This window comes from Lindgomyces ingoldianus, assembly GCF_010093535.1.
Source record: "Lindgomyces ingoldianus strain ATCC 200398 unplaced genomic scaffold BDR25scaffold_10, whole genome shotgun sequence".
Classification (NCBI taxonomy): domain Eukaryota; kingdom Fungi; phylum Ascomycota; class Dothideomycetes; order Pleosporales; family Lindgomycetaceae; genus Lindgomyces; species Lindgomyces ingoldianus.
This window is the reverse complement of record NW_022985171.1, coordinates 1,239,716-1,254,874: the sequence shown is the minus strand read 5'-3', so window position 1 is coordinate 1,254,874 and position 15,159 is coordinate 1,239,716. Positions and strand designations below refer to the sequence as shown.

Here is a 15,159-nt window from a genome sequence, read left to right as displayed (position 1 = left end):
CGTACCATGACGCCGCCAATGTTGCACGTTCGAGAGCACAAGGTCGATGGAAACAGTCAATGCCTGCTAAGTGAACAAGCTGAGAACTACGCAGTAAGTCACACCCATCTTGGGCTTCGCAAGAGGCACAGTACTTAGCATCGTAGGATCTCGAAGAATGGGCTCGTATCTTCTTCTCGAAGCCCGAGTATGAGTATAGTCTTCACTTTCATCTGGAAAATTCGGAAAATTGTGAAGCAAATATAAATAAGACCGTGTGGAACAAGGGTGCATACCTACATCCTTCAAGGCTACAGAACAACAATCTCCTACTCGTGGCACACTTCCTAAAGAATGAGAACGATAACGATGTCATCATAGTTGAGAGTCGTCCAGTACCTCAGGATGTAAGCATAGTAAGAAATAAGTGTGATATCACGACTAACTCAGGATAATCAGCCAAACACTCCGGTAGGCGCCAACCAGCCTAACGGCTTTGTCCGAACGAACGAACCAAATTGTTCTGTCGGGTTGATGGCACCCCCTCCTCGACCCACAGCGGATGAAATATACCGAGGACAGAGTCAGGATATTCTCCTTTGAGATACCCCAGGGCTGCCTCACCGTAGGCCTGTTCCAGCAGCCATTGTACCTTCGCTGAATGAACAGCAATTTCGGATTGAATTGGATTCAGCAATAGAACACTGCGCTCCCCTTGGACAATACGGATATCATCAGACGTTCGATACGCTCCCATTCAGCTACCGTCGAATCATTGCGCATGCCAGGCTCATAGCTGGTTCTTATGGCATGAACGCAGCCAGACCTTGCTCCCGGTGCAGGTTGGGCAATTTGAGATGCAGGTACTACCATCCTTCTATCGTTCCTCTGAGTAAGGGACAGGCATGTGGAGAATGCCGTCTACATGTGAGATCATGCAGAGGGGGGCGTGCAAATGAGAGTTAGAGGGCTGAGCAACAGTGCCGCTATACATCAAAATGTGTTTCTAGTCTGACATGTTATGTCGCTTCAGTGAAGTATGAAGAAGGACCCACTGCTGAGGAAACGATCGGTCACAATTCTTGGAAGTCTCTTTACAGTTGGCGAGTCAAACTCTAGGTGTGGAGATGTACTTAGTAGAATTGTGAAAAATGCAGGCAGCGGTCATACAACTGTCAACATTAAGTTAACCATTCTGAGCACATGTTTTCAAATTCTTTCCCGCTAGAGGAGCCAGGCTCTTCTTTCAATCTTCGGGGCATAACAAAAAGTTAGTGTAAGTGCGGTGGCGCTACCCAAAGATCGCATGAGAAACTCTTTCATAAGACTAGTAGCCCGACAAACGGTGTAAACAGAGGATCACGTGTTTCCGTGCCATCAGTGCACCATCGTAGGATACAAAACGGGTACTCACCAGCAAATCAATCCATCTTTGTACCACCTAACCCGAATTCAAAAACACGAAAGACAGTCACAATAGCGCCTCCATCCATCCTCCTGCGAGAGTTTGGTGTACCAGAAGGCCAAGGCATACGCTAACAGCTATGTAGAACCTAGGATCTGGAGAAGGCTTTCTATGAAGTACGCTCAAAGGATTGCACTTATTCAGCATCCACATACATTTGAAAGAAGGCACCTGTGCAGGCATGATCTATCCATCTTTCTGGAATATGGGTACATATCTTAATCCGAAGTATGCCCAAGGTGACAGCATGCATCTCTACGCCAATTTCAAGCAGAAGTCTGCTCAGCCTGACTTTGGTTTCTTTCCAATACGCGTAAGTTCAATCTGTTGAGATTGGCTGTTTGCTGACGAGAATGAAAACAAGCCCAGCCCAACGCTAGGATGGATCCCGCATTCCCAATTACTCGTGATAAAGTTGGAGCTGACTGGCCTCTCACACCCGCGGAGACGATATATGCGCCGTCCCCAGTGGTAGGCAGCTCTTCCTTCGGTGTCATCCACCAAGGACAAGCCGTAGCTCTCAATCTCGTACTACCAGCAAACGCAACCTCAAGTCCTCACGACCATAGCCAGATCCATTATACCAAGGAGTTCGACCGCCAGGACATCATGCAAAAAGGTGTCCTCGTCGGCCATGTTTGCGGAGACAGATAGAGGTATGACAACGTGCGCCCCGCGGTGCGAGCAATGGTCTACCCGAAGCAAGTCTTCTCCTATGTCTCCGGTAAATGGACGAAGTATTTGAGGTTCCCTCAATTGACCAACGACTTCCCCATCTCAATCAACGCTGTGGAGCTTAATGAAGAATTCTGAAGGGGTGCGGATCCAAGAGAACGTAGCGAGGCGATTAAGGGAGCACTCATTGTGAAGAGTGGGTATGTAGGGATTGTTGGGCAGGAAAATACTCATCATGTAGACGATAATGGAGAATTTGAACATGACGGTTGAGCTGAAGATACATTTTCAATGAATGAGTATGACGTGTGTATAACGGTATCACTCGGAATTGCTCAAGCAATTCTAGACTGAGCAGCATTAATAGGCTAAAGGAAAGAATGCGTTACCATACCTAATACCTCTATGTGTTCACCTTAACACCTCTACTTGGCAAACACCTCTATAAGAATACCTTTCACAAAAAATGGCATCATAGTGCAGAGGACGAGATAACAGGATGTAAAGGTACCTCAAATTCTCGTAGTGTTTGAGCTAACCAGGGCGCACATTTGCTATCTGCTTGATATCATCACAACCAAAAACACTTCCGCATCACCTCCGCCCAAACAAAAACTCTCACCTTTCACCCTTTCACACCAGGGTTCACTGTGCCGCCAAGACCCTTTTCGGAGAAATATACCACCAGTATCTATTCCCCCAAGCACTCAGTCTAAAAACCTCAATCTCTTCTATATTCATCCTTAACATTCATCTTCAACGAGCCTCTTCTCATCTCTTCTACGTATCTCTTTCGTCTCATTCTTCAAACCTCATCTTCATCTTCATCCCGCAATGCCACCTACTTCAGCTTCGCTGACAGCTATGGCTGGTAACGAGTTCTCACCTCGCAGGTCTACTCGGGCTCGTAAACCTACTGCAAAGATGGTGCCCCTGGCTGGCAACGTCGCTAAGGTGCAAGTGCTTCCAATCCTACAATGCCTCTTTAAAAACTGAAAATTCCAGCGCCTTCCCAAGGACAAAGCGTAAGCGTGTCGCTCCGGTCGTTGGGCCCGCTAAGGCTTCACCTACCGAAGAAATCACAACGGTCGGGAAGAACAAGGCCAGCGCTACAGCGTAAGTACCTCGAGCTCCAACATATTTTCTCAGAAGCTAATAGCGATAGCGCTTCCCCAAAGAAAAATAGTAATCTTGGCAAATCTGCTAAGCGTGTCAAGTTCGCTGAATTTCAACCAGCTAAGAAACTCACGCCGATGAAGGCGGGAGTCAACCTCTCTGACAAGAACACTAAAGTCGATGTCGTGGGCAATGGAGGTATCGCTGGCTGTAGCCCTATTGTCGGCCCCACTTCTCCTACTCCAGGGCCTTCCCAAGGAGCCCTCCAGGGAGCCCACCAAGCCGCCACACCCAACCAGGGTGCATCAAACCGATACCGTATTCTCAAACCCCGCTCAATGCACGAACTCTCACCAGTCCTAATCCCTACTCCTTCGCCATCCCCTGTCGCAACCCCCGAACCTACTTCCAACCGATCATCTCCTCAGCTACAAGCTAGCCCCGAATCGTACGCAGAAGTCGAGCCGAATGGAATGTACTTCGAGGTCGTTACCGAGAACGGGTAAGGCACCTCTCTCTCCATACTCGCTTACGCAAATCCACTCTCTTCGTTGGAAATTTGGATGCTAACGTAATTGGAATAGTGTTACAAAGACTACACACCAATGGGTCCCCGGCGCTAGGATTTCTCCAATTCAGAAGTTCTCCCTTGTTGAAATTTTGTGGTATACGGGTAAGTACAGCTACGCATGTGGATCGAATCTGGCCAGTATTTCTCCACAGTTCTCTGTGGTAAATGGTAGTGTTGGTATAAACGGGGATGATAGCAAGGATGGACATATGGGAGAGAATGGATCTGAGAAAGTAAGTGGGGGTGTGAATGAAGCTGGAAAGCCCGGCAGCAGTGTCGAGAGAAAGGTCATTGAGGTGTACACTAAGGGCGCTGTGCTCGAGGTAGAGCAGTGAAACAGTTGGAGCTTGTGATTAGGGCCTTGGAGAGCAGCAGTCTCCACATCATTTCGCTAGGTACCCTAGGGAGGACATACGATGTCGGATTCCTTGCTATAATAAAATTAGCCCGTGATTAAGATTTAATTTGCTATTTGCTATGGTTTAGAATTGATTAAAGAGAAACTAATAGTAGGTTAATTAAACTTCAGGGCATAATAGGGAGGGCAAACAGATCAAGGGACAATCCGCGACTCCGCTACTGCCTATTAGGGAGGACTCGGGTTCTGGGCTGTGGAAACAGAAATTCGCTAACGTAACTCAATATCAATAGAATACCGTTTAATGCACTGCAAACCTACTCCAATCTCTTCCCCTACACACTCTCATCTGAACTATAAACAATTTATTTCTTCTTCGGTGACGGCAGCGGAAAACCGGTTCGAACTCCACCTCACCCTCGGCCTTGACTTTTATCTTTGGGACCCTTATCTATGTTGGAAACACACAGAGGTCCATATTGCCCTTGCACTCGACCGTTATATCCCCATCCATGCTATCTCCCGCCAATTGTGTTCTTCACTAGTTCCTCACTGACCGTTCTGATCCTGACAGTTCTGTTCTGGGGGCCGAAATGGAAATCAAAGCGCATACATTACTTGCCATACTTGCAAAGCTTCTTGAGTTTCAGGCCCAGGCCTTCGCCGTGATCCTTTCCTTGAAGTCTGCTTTAGCCTCCACCTTTTTATCCACCATGACCTTGATCTCCTTGCTTGTCGCGTTTCAATGGCTTGGGGTGCATATCTTCACAGTTAGACCTCTTGCAGTTGAAGCCAAATCTACAATGCGTATATGTCAGCAATACCTTACACAAGAGGAAGAGAAGGTCTTTTCATGTTTTCGTTGCAAATGTCCAATCTTAGGCAGCCTGTCTGCATAAAGTATATACCTTTGTTAGCCTTCGCCCTTGATCGCTAGAGATCTACGACATCAGATGACCTTATAACGCCTTTAAAAGGAACTAGGCTTAAGCCTTTAAGAAACACTATCTAGAACTTAAAGCAAGGGGAGTTAGGTTAATAAACTAGAAATATTATAAGAAGAATTAAGATCACATATCAATTTTAAGGTGATTAGAAGCGCAATATAGCATGCTGCTATCCTGCTAGAAAATTGCTACGATATAGACCAGACAGAGGTTACGCTAAGGATGCTCAGTTCTGTAAAGTCTCTATAGGACAACATACAAGACTATAGAGGCGCAGGTGTTAAGCAGACAATAGTTACTGCTAACGTTACCTCTTATATAATCTAGCTAGCTTTAATTTACTAAAGCAACTAGACTACGTACTTATCCCCTGGATAGCATTATTCATTCTTAGAAAATAGATATATTAACTCTAAAATTAGCTTAGAGTAGCTTATACATAGATTTAATCTTTTGTTAAATTAAATTGTGCAATACACTAGAAGTGTAACGGCGCAGGCAAGACAATGGGTCCGAATGCGGTATGAATCCACTCAGAGGCATATGGGAGTGCGTGGGGACTCAGAGACCTGGGAATACCAATGACACCTATAGGCCTTGTACGTAGGATATCAGAAAACTACCGAGCTAGCTACGGGGGCGAGGTGCGACTAAATACATGAGGGAATAGGGGTAACAGCAGGGGGCCGGGCAGAGTCGAGTCAGGGTCGAGCCAGGGTCGGAGCCGATACGGAGACCCTTCGGATAGGTTCCGGGCGACCCGAGATGGAACGATTCATGAGAATCGTTACAAGAAGACTAGCTGAACTTGTTCTTTAGTAAGGGAATTGATTGTACGAATCTAGACTCTAAGATTAAGATCCCCTTAACCTTAAACAAATTGCTACCCCTCTAGATACAGTTTTGCTACCGTTATATCCATAATACTTCTTTGTCCTATGCTTTGCTGCATCTAGCTGTCTATTCTTTGTCCCTTCAAGTTTAGTATGGACGTATCCGTTCAAGCGTAAGCCTGGTTGTTTCCAGCGAATCATTCTTTGTCCACTCTAGTCCTACAAGGACGCATCTAGTCGAGGTTAAACCTGCTTGTAACATCTTTAAACTAAAAACTTAGCTAATAAAAACTACAGATACTAATCTTAAGATCTTAGTGTAAAGCCACTAGTCCTGATTGTTGGACACAAAGAAGGCCTATCCACGAGGATCGCCAGCCGGTTTTAAAACTAAATCTCTAGAGACGCAACTATCTAGACATGGTTCATCTTACTTCCACCCCTCTTGAGCCCAAAGATGTTGATCGTGGCGTTTGCCCGACCTTAGTAGCATCAACATATTTCCTGTTAGTATCCACAGAAGAGCGCTAGTTGACGAAATAGGAATAGATTGTTGATAGATTAATGACCTAAGCGTCAAAGCCCAGGAAATCCAAAGTTATATCAGCTGCACCGGTGTATCCTTCTACTTAAATGCATATCATTTCAAAGAAGCCGCCTTTCCTAGGAGAGTTGATAGAAAGAGCAATTAGTTCAGAACCTCCCGGTCTCCTTCCGGATACGTTAGGTGCTCCCATTCTGATGAGGTTAGTTCTTCCTCGCTCACTAAGATAATAGCTCGAACACTTCTGATTGCTTGACTCAAGTTAGATTTCATGCTAACCTTTGTTTCGTCCCTACACACGCCGCATATAGCACTCGGTCACCACCGTCCAGTCATAGATCCTCGCAGGTTTTGAGTTTTTCATACTCAATGCGCCCGCATGAATATGGGAAGTCCTCGATTGGCTGTATAAGTCGGCCAATACCAAACGAGACGAAGAGGACTTTGTTCAGCAATAGTTGATATAATGACGCGAAAAGCACCACTAGCGCGTAGACGGAGATGGAAAAACCCCTGAGCATTTTGAATGAGTGGAATTGAGTAGCTTTTGCACAGTATCCCTGGAACGAGAAATGACACATGATTGCTTGTTGGGGGCTGGAGGTATATACTATTGGTGTTCCAAGTTCCCCTCATTTCTGTGGGTACTCAATCTGTAACGAGTCCTCGAGATCCTTGACCCGGCTGTACGGTTAAGTTGGAGAATCTGTGCGTGCATTATCGGGCAGGGTGAAGAAGTACTATTGCTGACTGGTGCAAGCGCATCATTGATAAGCGACAGGCTCTGGAGAAGAGACGCAGTCCCTGAAATAGCCGTTTTCCGGTTAGCATACTAATCAAGCACTGGATATCGGTCATCAATATAGCTAACTCCGACGGGCTCGCGGATCATTCATTTCACCGTCATATCGGAGCTACAACTATATCCCCAACTATACGATTCCAACCTAAAGCATTGCTTGTTGAAGCTAGACCGAGCCCCCTGAACTGACTACCACTCTCCTTACGTCACATGACCACAAGGAGCAGGATCGATTTTCCAACATCATGTCGGTTCGGAGGAACTTTGAGCCTCCTTAGTTTCTAATTTAATGACGATTTATACTCTATTGGAGTTTGTTAACGATATAAGAAGGGGGTAAGGCCTGTACAAATTGGCCTAGTAGCTAATTGGACCGTTTTTACACCTCTATCCTCTTATGGCTCCCTTTCTTTGCTTCGTTTTATCACCCCCACTCCCATTTCCCACCGAGATGAACATTCCTAATGAACATAGTCGTCTCATGTCATCTAAATTACTACCACCAATCCAGGTCCCATTCTACCCCACGTCTCCAAACTTCCAGTCCCAGGCACCTGGCACAATTCTCCGTTTCCGCCGCGCCACCGGTAACATCACAGCCATAATCATTAACAGTTCCGCATCTTACCATATCCTTTACCAAGCCAACGATTCACACTTCCAGCCATCATGGGCCCTGGTCGCCTTTTGTCTCATTTTCTAACACAACTTCTCATGCGTCAACTTCTGCTCTCTTATCCATCCAATTGCGCTACAATTCTGTCGATGTACACTCCAGTCCCAGCTACGCGCTCTACACGACCACCTTAGTACTAAGTATCCTCCCAAAAGCGACAACATATCTGAGGCGCTCGGAAACGGGTGGTAAGTCAAAGCCCCGGGCTATGAAGGCCCCCTGGCAAGGTTCGGGCTCGGGATCTAGGCTGGTGACGCAACCCTCAACTTAATATGTACGGTCTTATCGTCCAATCTCATCCCATCCTCCAGCAGCACCAAAACCGCTATGTGAGGATACTCCGGCGGTTCTCTAGCCAGCGAATGGGCCGTGGACTACAACCCCAATACGCACCCGAAATGCAATTTTTCGGCACAGTATTAGGCGAGTTGGTACCAAATTTGACAAACACCCTGGAAAATATCATCAGGGCTCCAACGGGGCATACTACGGTCCGTAAACAGTGAGCCGTGCCGTACGTTTAATGATGCCCTAGATACGGTACGTAGTACGTATTGTATTACCCTTTTAGGAAGTTTATATAACAATTCTAGAGGAGAAGGAGGCTCTGGAGAGCAGTAGGCCTGCGGGGAGCGTTGAGGAGATCTTCTAGGACCCCGATTAGCTGAAAGGCTTGTAAGGACGCTTAAATCTCTTTCTGAGTGTTTTGATCTATCTATCCCCAATCCGTTATCTTAAAAGTGTTTATTACTGACTATTTTTTACTGCAGAGTTATCCATCTACGCGCCTTACAGGCCTCATCTACTTGATCAGATACCGCCGTTGTCCATTTTGCGTAGTCTTGTAGGTTGCAGAAGTTGAGCGCCCTCTACGCTACATCTCCTGTCTCATCCCGCGATAGTATGCTGTCTGTGGCTGAAGATTAATTGTAATAGGGCAAGGTAATCCACCTCTAGAGACCTATAATCCTAGCTGTTTTGACTAGAGTACGCCGTACTTTAATGGAATTGTACTACTTATACAGATCACATGAGCCGTAACAATTACGATACGTAGATCTGCCTCTCATCCTCCTTGCTGTACGAACGTACACAAAATCTCACCCGTACACGCATTAAAATCCCCCAATAGTACAGTACTACGCTTCGTCGGAACCGCTGGACATCACCGCGAGTCCCTTTGCAGGACTGATTCCGTCTGCGCTGCTTGGCTCCAACTCCCAGGACCCAGTCGCTTATGGATATCTCGTATCCGGCTTTGAAACCCTCTGGCCCCTCCAAGGCGAGTTTCCTCCTCTCATCCCGGCATCTTGACGCTGCCAAAGTTTTCACCGCCTTCACTAACCACAACATTTACGACTATCTCATCAACAGTCGTGCGGATCTCCAAGCTCCTATCATCCAGTTCATTTTCAACGCAAATGGGTCTATGGGGTATCACGGAATCCCCCAAATGCCGATGTTTTCGTACAAAGCTATTCGTGGCGAGTCTATCCACATGTAAGATAACGATGCGTTGGTAGATAGGCGTTGCAGGGAAGGGGGTCATATTGCTGAGATTGCGAATGGGAGGGGAAGGGCATTGGAGCGGGTGGGGGAGAGGGGTGTGTAGTTGAGAATGTGAGGGTGAATATTACGTCAATTCCTGCTTAGAGGGTGAAGACTAATACTGTAACTTGGGGCATGATAGGGGTGGCGTATCCTGTAATCTAAAGCAGAAACTCGCGACCTGTTGACATTCTCTCTGATTCCAGCAAGAGGTATAATAGAAAGACTTCACTCTGGTCGTGTTCTACGTAATATGACAACATGCAATTCATTTTGTCTTTCTAGGAGCTGAGCCTTTCGCCCTTTGTACATACCTGTTCTCTTATTTTCCTCAAAGCTCGAACTTTTACCTTAGATACACAGCATCCCTCTACCCAACTCCTATACTTTTCCAAATTCCCACTCACTCCCTCCCTTTCAACCCCTCTAACCTCCCACTCAACCTCTCCCACCCGTCCCCGCCCTCCCAAACATCCCTCCCCTTCCCCAACACGCTCCTCACTGCGCTCCTTGCCTTAAACCTCCAATCTTTAGCCACTAGCGCTCCACTCCCCTCCGAAAGTCCTTCCGTCCTTTCCCTCGGACCTAAACTCTCATACGCATCCACGAGATCAATCGTCTGATTCACAACGCTATTCCACTGTGCCTCCGTCCCGCTCTCCCACTTCGGCTGCGAAGTAGCCGCGCGCCAAGCTTTCTCATGTGCTTCGAGCGCGGAAGACGGGCGGTTGGTGTGGATGTAGAGGGTGGAGAGGATGATCCAGAGTTTGGGAGACATAGTGATGAGGGGTTTGATGTGTTTTTCGATAAGCTCATTTGCTAGTCTTGGTAGGCCTGGTCGGGAGACATCGAAACTTGAGCTTTCTTCTTCCTGGACGATGTGGCGGACTAGGAGGTCTAGAATATCTTCGTCCACGCATTTTTCGCCATCAGTGGATCCACGGAGTTCGCATATGCGGCGCTGGGCGTTTACGATGTCGGTGTATGATGGCGGGTTAGTGGATGCTGCGACAGTGAGGACGTTAGACCAGATGCGCGAGTTGTCGTGTTTGAGGGCCGCGGCGCGTTTGAAGGCTTTCAGTGCGTCTTGTCTGGGATGATTGGTGACTCTTTCTGTAGTGTTACCTGCATCAAAGTCGTCTTTTGGCTTAGGACGGAGATGAAGCAGTGCTGCGGCTAGATTACTCCACGCTTCCGCATCCTCATCCTCGAGCTGGACACAGCGAGAAAATGCTTCTACTGCCTTCATGAATTGCTGCAGTTCGAGATATGCGCACCCAAGAGTAAACCATGAGGAATGGTTCAAAGCATTGATCTTGAGAGACATCGAGTAGGCTTCTGCCGCCTTGGTGTAGTCCTGTTGGGAAAAGTATTGTCGACCAAGAGAACGCTGTGCACGAGCATATCGCTTGTGGGAAATCTCCCATGCCTTTTCGTACATTTCCATATCTTTGTCGATGTCTCCTAGGATGCAATACAGTCTTGGTGCCTCTTCCGGCGGTGGGTTTCTCGCCGCACCTTCCCATTTCTCTTCCTCTAGATCGGCCATGCTATCGTCGCTATTCGTCGCATGGAAGAGTTGCCTTCTAACAACTTTCCTTGCTCTATCTTCTTTATCTGTTGCTGCCCAACATAAGGCAGCCTCAGCCCACATTTCAAGTCTCTCGTAGATTTCAAGTGCGGAGCGAAGGCCTCCGACATGAACCCAACGAGCGGCAAGTTCGGCCTCGAGTTCCCAACGTGATGGCGAGCAGAGAGCGAAGATGTAGCGGAGACGCTCTTCAACCGGGGCGGATTCCCCATCTTTAGCTTTTGGCAGGAATGAAGTTACTTGTTGATTCGACTCTCCATTTGCTGCGGTTGGAGAGTTGGTAGTCTCTGCAATGACCTGGTCAACTAAGGCTTGAAGCTGCAAGAGGCCGCGCTCCATGGTTCTTGATCGATAGCCCTCGGTTCGACTGCGGACCAGTAGCGCTTGCGTGTATACTTGCCAATTTGAGCTCCCGCCATCCAAAACACGATTGGCATAAGGAACAGTCTCTTCTCTTGTCAGACCATCAGCAGGATTGGTGTTAGTAATCGAAGAGGCAAGAGATAGCAGTATGACAGAATCCAAGGGATCCAGAAGCGGCTGATTAGAGGGATCTAAAGAAGCGAGACTAGGAGGAAGAGAAGACTCGTCATTGATCTCGGTGGACGATGGTTTTTCGGTGAATGAAATCGATTCAAGCAGGGTATCATCATTGAGATCCAGGTTCCTGGGTTTCAAAATCCCAGCGGAAGCACCATTTGTCTCTGAACTGGCACTCCGAGCAAGGACTAGCAATTGACTTGTCTCCTTTTCTTGAAACCTGGTACGCTTACCCATTAAGCCAGTTAACGCAAACTCGAATTTCCTTTCGGTAGCTGCTTGGTCAAGATCCGCTCTCGCCCTTTTGTCGAATCCATGATGCATATGGATGGCCGCTCGCTCAAGCAGGAAATTAGCGCGCAGATTGTCGATGTTATGCTTTAGTTCTGGTCCCAACACGACACTTCCAAGAGCATCTAGGTCATCGTATATAGATGTTTGCAATGAAGGTGCGATTTCTGAGAGAAGCCGTTGATGGAGAAAATTGACTCTTAATCTGGCCCAGGTGGACGCTTCAATGTTTTTCTGAATAGGAGGACATATCAAGATTGTCTCCGCTAGACAAAAAAGTTCAATGTTTGGTGTGAGTTTATACGCTGCGACTCCATCTACGGTGAGAGATGAAATGAGCTCTCCTCTGTACGAGGAAAGAGCCTGTTTACTCGACGTGTAAGCCTTAGGGAGGAGTACTTCCGCAGAGTCAAAGCTAAGTGGAGGACCAGTAACAGTAGACTGTAAGAATGCATAAAGCGAAGCAACGGCCACGATGAAATAGAGGTGTTGGCGATAGGCGGCGGTTTCTTGCGGAGGCGTCCCCTCATTTTCCCTTCTTCTCGATAGAACAAAGCCTAGACGGTGGAATACGTAATCACTCCAAAGCACGAAATCTGTCAATGCAAGATCTCCGACTGTTGGATCCTTCAGGTTGATATCTCCCGTGTCATCCCGGTGTCCGAGGAGCACTTGTACGTCTGGATGTTGAAAGATTGCCAAGAAATCTCCATTCTCCAATTTCTGAAGTTGGTCGTGAAGTACTGAGGCAAGCTCATCAGGAAGAGAGCTCCGGATAAAGGGAATGAAGACGTCTCCCATGACAGTAATCTGAACAAGTAGTATTGCCGGCGCGTGTTGGGATTTTGCAGCAGTATGTCATGAATTATTCATTTGTGGTGGAGAATTTTAGGCATGCCGCTAAGCCTTTTTTGGTTGCTCCACCAAAGACTTCAGGTATTACCTTCTCATCCTTGCCAAGGCATGAACAAAGTATTATCGTAAAGACTCTTACCTATTGATGTCTTAGGTAACACTGTTAAGTTCTTAGATTTGATGACGTCAAGCGCAGTCAGTGAAATAGGAATTATGATTCGAGAGAATAGACTAATGGGGTACAAAGTTTCCTCAAGGACACTTGATAGTCCTCTGGGTGCAGTTATCTCCTCGCCACAATTCAAACCAAGTAAAACAAGTAAAACAAGATGAAGACACGTCCATTCACTATCAAGGCAGCCTGCAAGACCAGCCACTTCGAAGCCTAATCCGAGTCGCTGCTGGAAGAAGAACTACTGCCTCCACCGCGGCTCTTAGACCTGTGGTGCTTATGTTTCTTATGACCACCACTGTGGCTGCTATGGCTTCCAGCATAAAGGCCACCAAGACCAGCCGCAGAACCGGCATAGGATCCGCTATGAGAGCTGCTGCCGTGCTTGTGCTTCTTGTGCTTCTTTTCTTTCTTCCTATAACAATGTATTAGTGACCTACTATAGAACTAATGTGCGGGGGTTCCACTCACTTGTCGTGCTTGCTATCCAAGATATTCGCGCCGATAGCACCAGCTACCAGACCTCCAACGGTGCCTAACGGTCCACCACCGAGCTTGTGTCCAATGAACGCGCCTCCAGCACTGCCTATCAACGTAGAGCCGAGCCCGCGGTCTCCTTCAGCGGGGCCACCTGGGCCTCCGGGGGCGCCGGGCTGGCCGTGTTGTCCATAACCTTGGTCGCCATAGCCTTGCTGGTGTGGTGGAGCGCCATATTGATCGTGGGCAGGTGGCCCACCATAGTGTTGCTGTTGCTGTGGAGGATAGGGAGAATTTCCGCGATTCGGATCGTACTCTCCCGGAGGAGGGGGGCCGTATCCTTGCTGTGGGGGCGGAGACTGGTAGGGAGAATGTGAGGGGGGAGGATAAGGAGTCTTTGTTGCTGTTAGCCGTTGTTCATCGATAGTGAAGTCGCCTATATGGACGCTAAACGTTTGGGCTCACCTGGTGGTTCGGAGGATAAGGGCTGTGTCCTTGATTGTACTGCTCCTGGCCGTACGGAGGTTGTTGCGGAGGATAGTGCTGTTGACCGTAACCTTGTTGCGGCGGCGGCTGGTTATAGCCGCCTCCGCCGTAGTACTCGTTTCCAGACATGTTCTAAGTTCTAAAGCGTGTTCACGAGAATAGGATTGTGAACGAAAGATACAGCGGTTGGAAGAGAAATAGAAAGATGCTGGGTGCAAGCGCAGTCTGCTGACGGTCGCTTCGAGGGAGGCGGGGGAGGGGCAGCGGTTGGTTAGCCAAAGGGCAGGTACTTTGAGGGATCACACGCGTCTTTTAAGTGACACAATGGCGCTCTGTCAGCGGAATGAGAACGCGCCACTTTATCGGCATGTGCGTTCAAGGGGCGGTCATGCCCGACGCTCGACATGGTTGCGATTGCGGCTGAGCTGAGTGAGTTTGGTGGGGCAGAGGTGTGGGTGAATTGCGACGCGCAAACGGCTAAGCACTGGTCTGCACTGGCCACATGCGCCACAATTCTTGCGTTTGCTTTGCCGCACCGCCCTATGCACTGGCTTGCCTCTGGGGACTGCGAGATACTGGAGTTGATTAGACCTCCCCGGATGACCCTGATTCCTAGGCTATTATCGCAGGAACGGAGAAAATAGAAGATAGGAGCCCATGAACTACGGATCCGTAGAAGTACCCGAATTCATTCTAAAGCGCAAGCTTATGGCTGTGCTTAGACTGCTTTGCTTCAATGCATGTAGAATAGGGCACATAACTCTTCCTGCACTGCTTATTCACACTAGACGGGAACAAAAAATAGGACGGTTGGCGTAGAAGAGCGTATTAATTGACATCGTCGAGTACTCCAGCTACCAGCCAGGGTGGTCTAAGATCTCGTAGCTAATGATTCTAGAACAATAGATAGTATCCAGTCCGTACGTATGCATATTTTCTAGGCATTTAGTTCTTAGTTTATGCTTCGTGTACAACAGATACTAACTTGGAGTCTGGATGTTGTGCAATTACGACGTGTCGTTCGCCTCAAAGACGGCCTTCACGCTACCAATGGGAAAGAAATGGACTTGGCAGCTATACTTCTTTGTACCCGCAAATGTCTTCCTCCCCGTGTATTGAGGGTCCCAGTCTGGACTGCCCGCGGGCCTCCTATTCCCTAGCTTGTCCCGGGCAGTGACGGTGATGGTGTGGTCTTGAATCTGAACTTGGTACTCTCTTATGCAGAATTCACAC

At 47.9% G+C, this 15,159-nt stretch overlaps 5 protein-coding genes across 5 annotated transcripts; 2 read left to right on the top strand and 3 right to left on the bottom strand.

Moving 5' to 3' along the window:
* Window positions 1-6: 6 nt before the first annotated feature.
* On the top strand, window positions 7-582 carry BDR25DRAFT_312802 (uncharacterized protein; the record flags this gene model as incomplete). The annotated part of the gene is made up of 3 exons (XM_033691330.1): window positions 7-93; window positions 147-386; window positions 430-582. 3 exons carry the CDS (start codon window positions 7-9, stop codon window positions 580-582), a joined length of 480 nt encoding a protein of 159 aa, XP_033549769.1.
* Window positions 583-2,953: 2,371 nt separating this feature from the next.
* Window positions 2,954-4,141, top strand: BDR25DRAFT_312800 (uncharacterized protein; the record flags this gene model as incomplete). Its single annotated transcript, XM_033691329.1, has 4 exons — window positions 2,954-3,012; window positions 3,125-3,235; window positions 3,285-3,737; window positions 3,820-4,141. 4 exons carry the CDS (start codon window positions 2,954-2,956, stop codon window positions 4,139-4,141), a joined length of 945 nt encoding a protein of 314 aa, XP_033549768.1.
* A 2,679-nt stretch (window positions 4,142-6,820) lies between these two features.
* BDR25DRAFT_353235 (uncharacterized protein) lies at window positions 6,821-7,534 on the bottom strand (the record flags this gene model as incomplete). Its single annotated transcript, XM_033695136.1, has 4 exons — window positions 6,821-7,119; window positions 7,149-7,292; window positions 7,360-7,402; window positions 7,463-7,534. 4 exons carry the CDS (start codon window positions 7,532-7,534, stop codon window positions 6,821-6,823), a joined length of 558 nt encoding a protein of 185 aa, XP_033549767.1.
* Window positions 7,535-9,675: 2,141 nt separating this feature from the next.
* Window positions 9,676-12,737, bottom strand: BDR25DRAFT_392740 (TPR-like protein; the record flags this gene model as incomplete). The annotated part of the gene is made up of 3 exons (XM_033698219.1): window positions 9,676-9,706; window positions 9,747-9,857; window positions 9,922-12,737. The coding sequence occupies 3 exons, from the start codon at window positions 12,735-12,737 to the stop codon at window positions 9,676-9,678; spliced, it is 2,958 nt and encodes a 985-aa protein (XP_033549766.1).
* A 251-nt stretch (window positions 12,738-12,988) lies between these two features.
* On the bottom strand, window positions 12,989-14,141 carry BDR25DRAFT_341713 (uncharacterized protein). Its single transcript, XM_033693633.1, has 3 exons — window positions 13,906-14,141; window positions 13,435-13,835; window positions 12,989-13,378 (listed from the first exon to the last, which is right to left on the bottom strand). Exons 1-3 carry the CDS (start codon window positions 14,053-14,055, stop codon window positions 13,177-13,179), a joined length of 753 nt encoding a protein of 250 aa, XP_033549765.1. The 5' UTR covers window positions 14,056-14,141; the 3' UTR covers window positions 12,989-13,176.
* Between the last annotated feature and the right edge of the window lie 1,018 nt (window positions 14,142-15,159).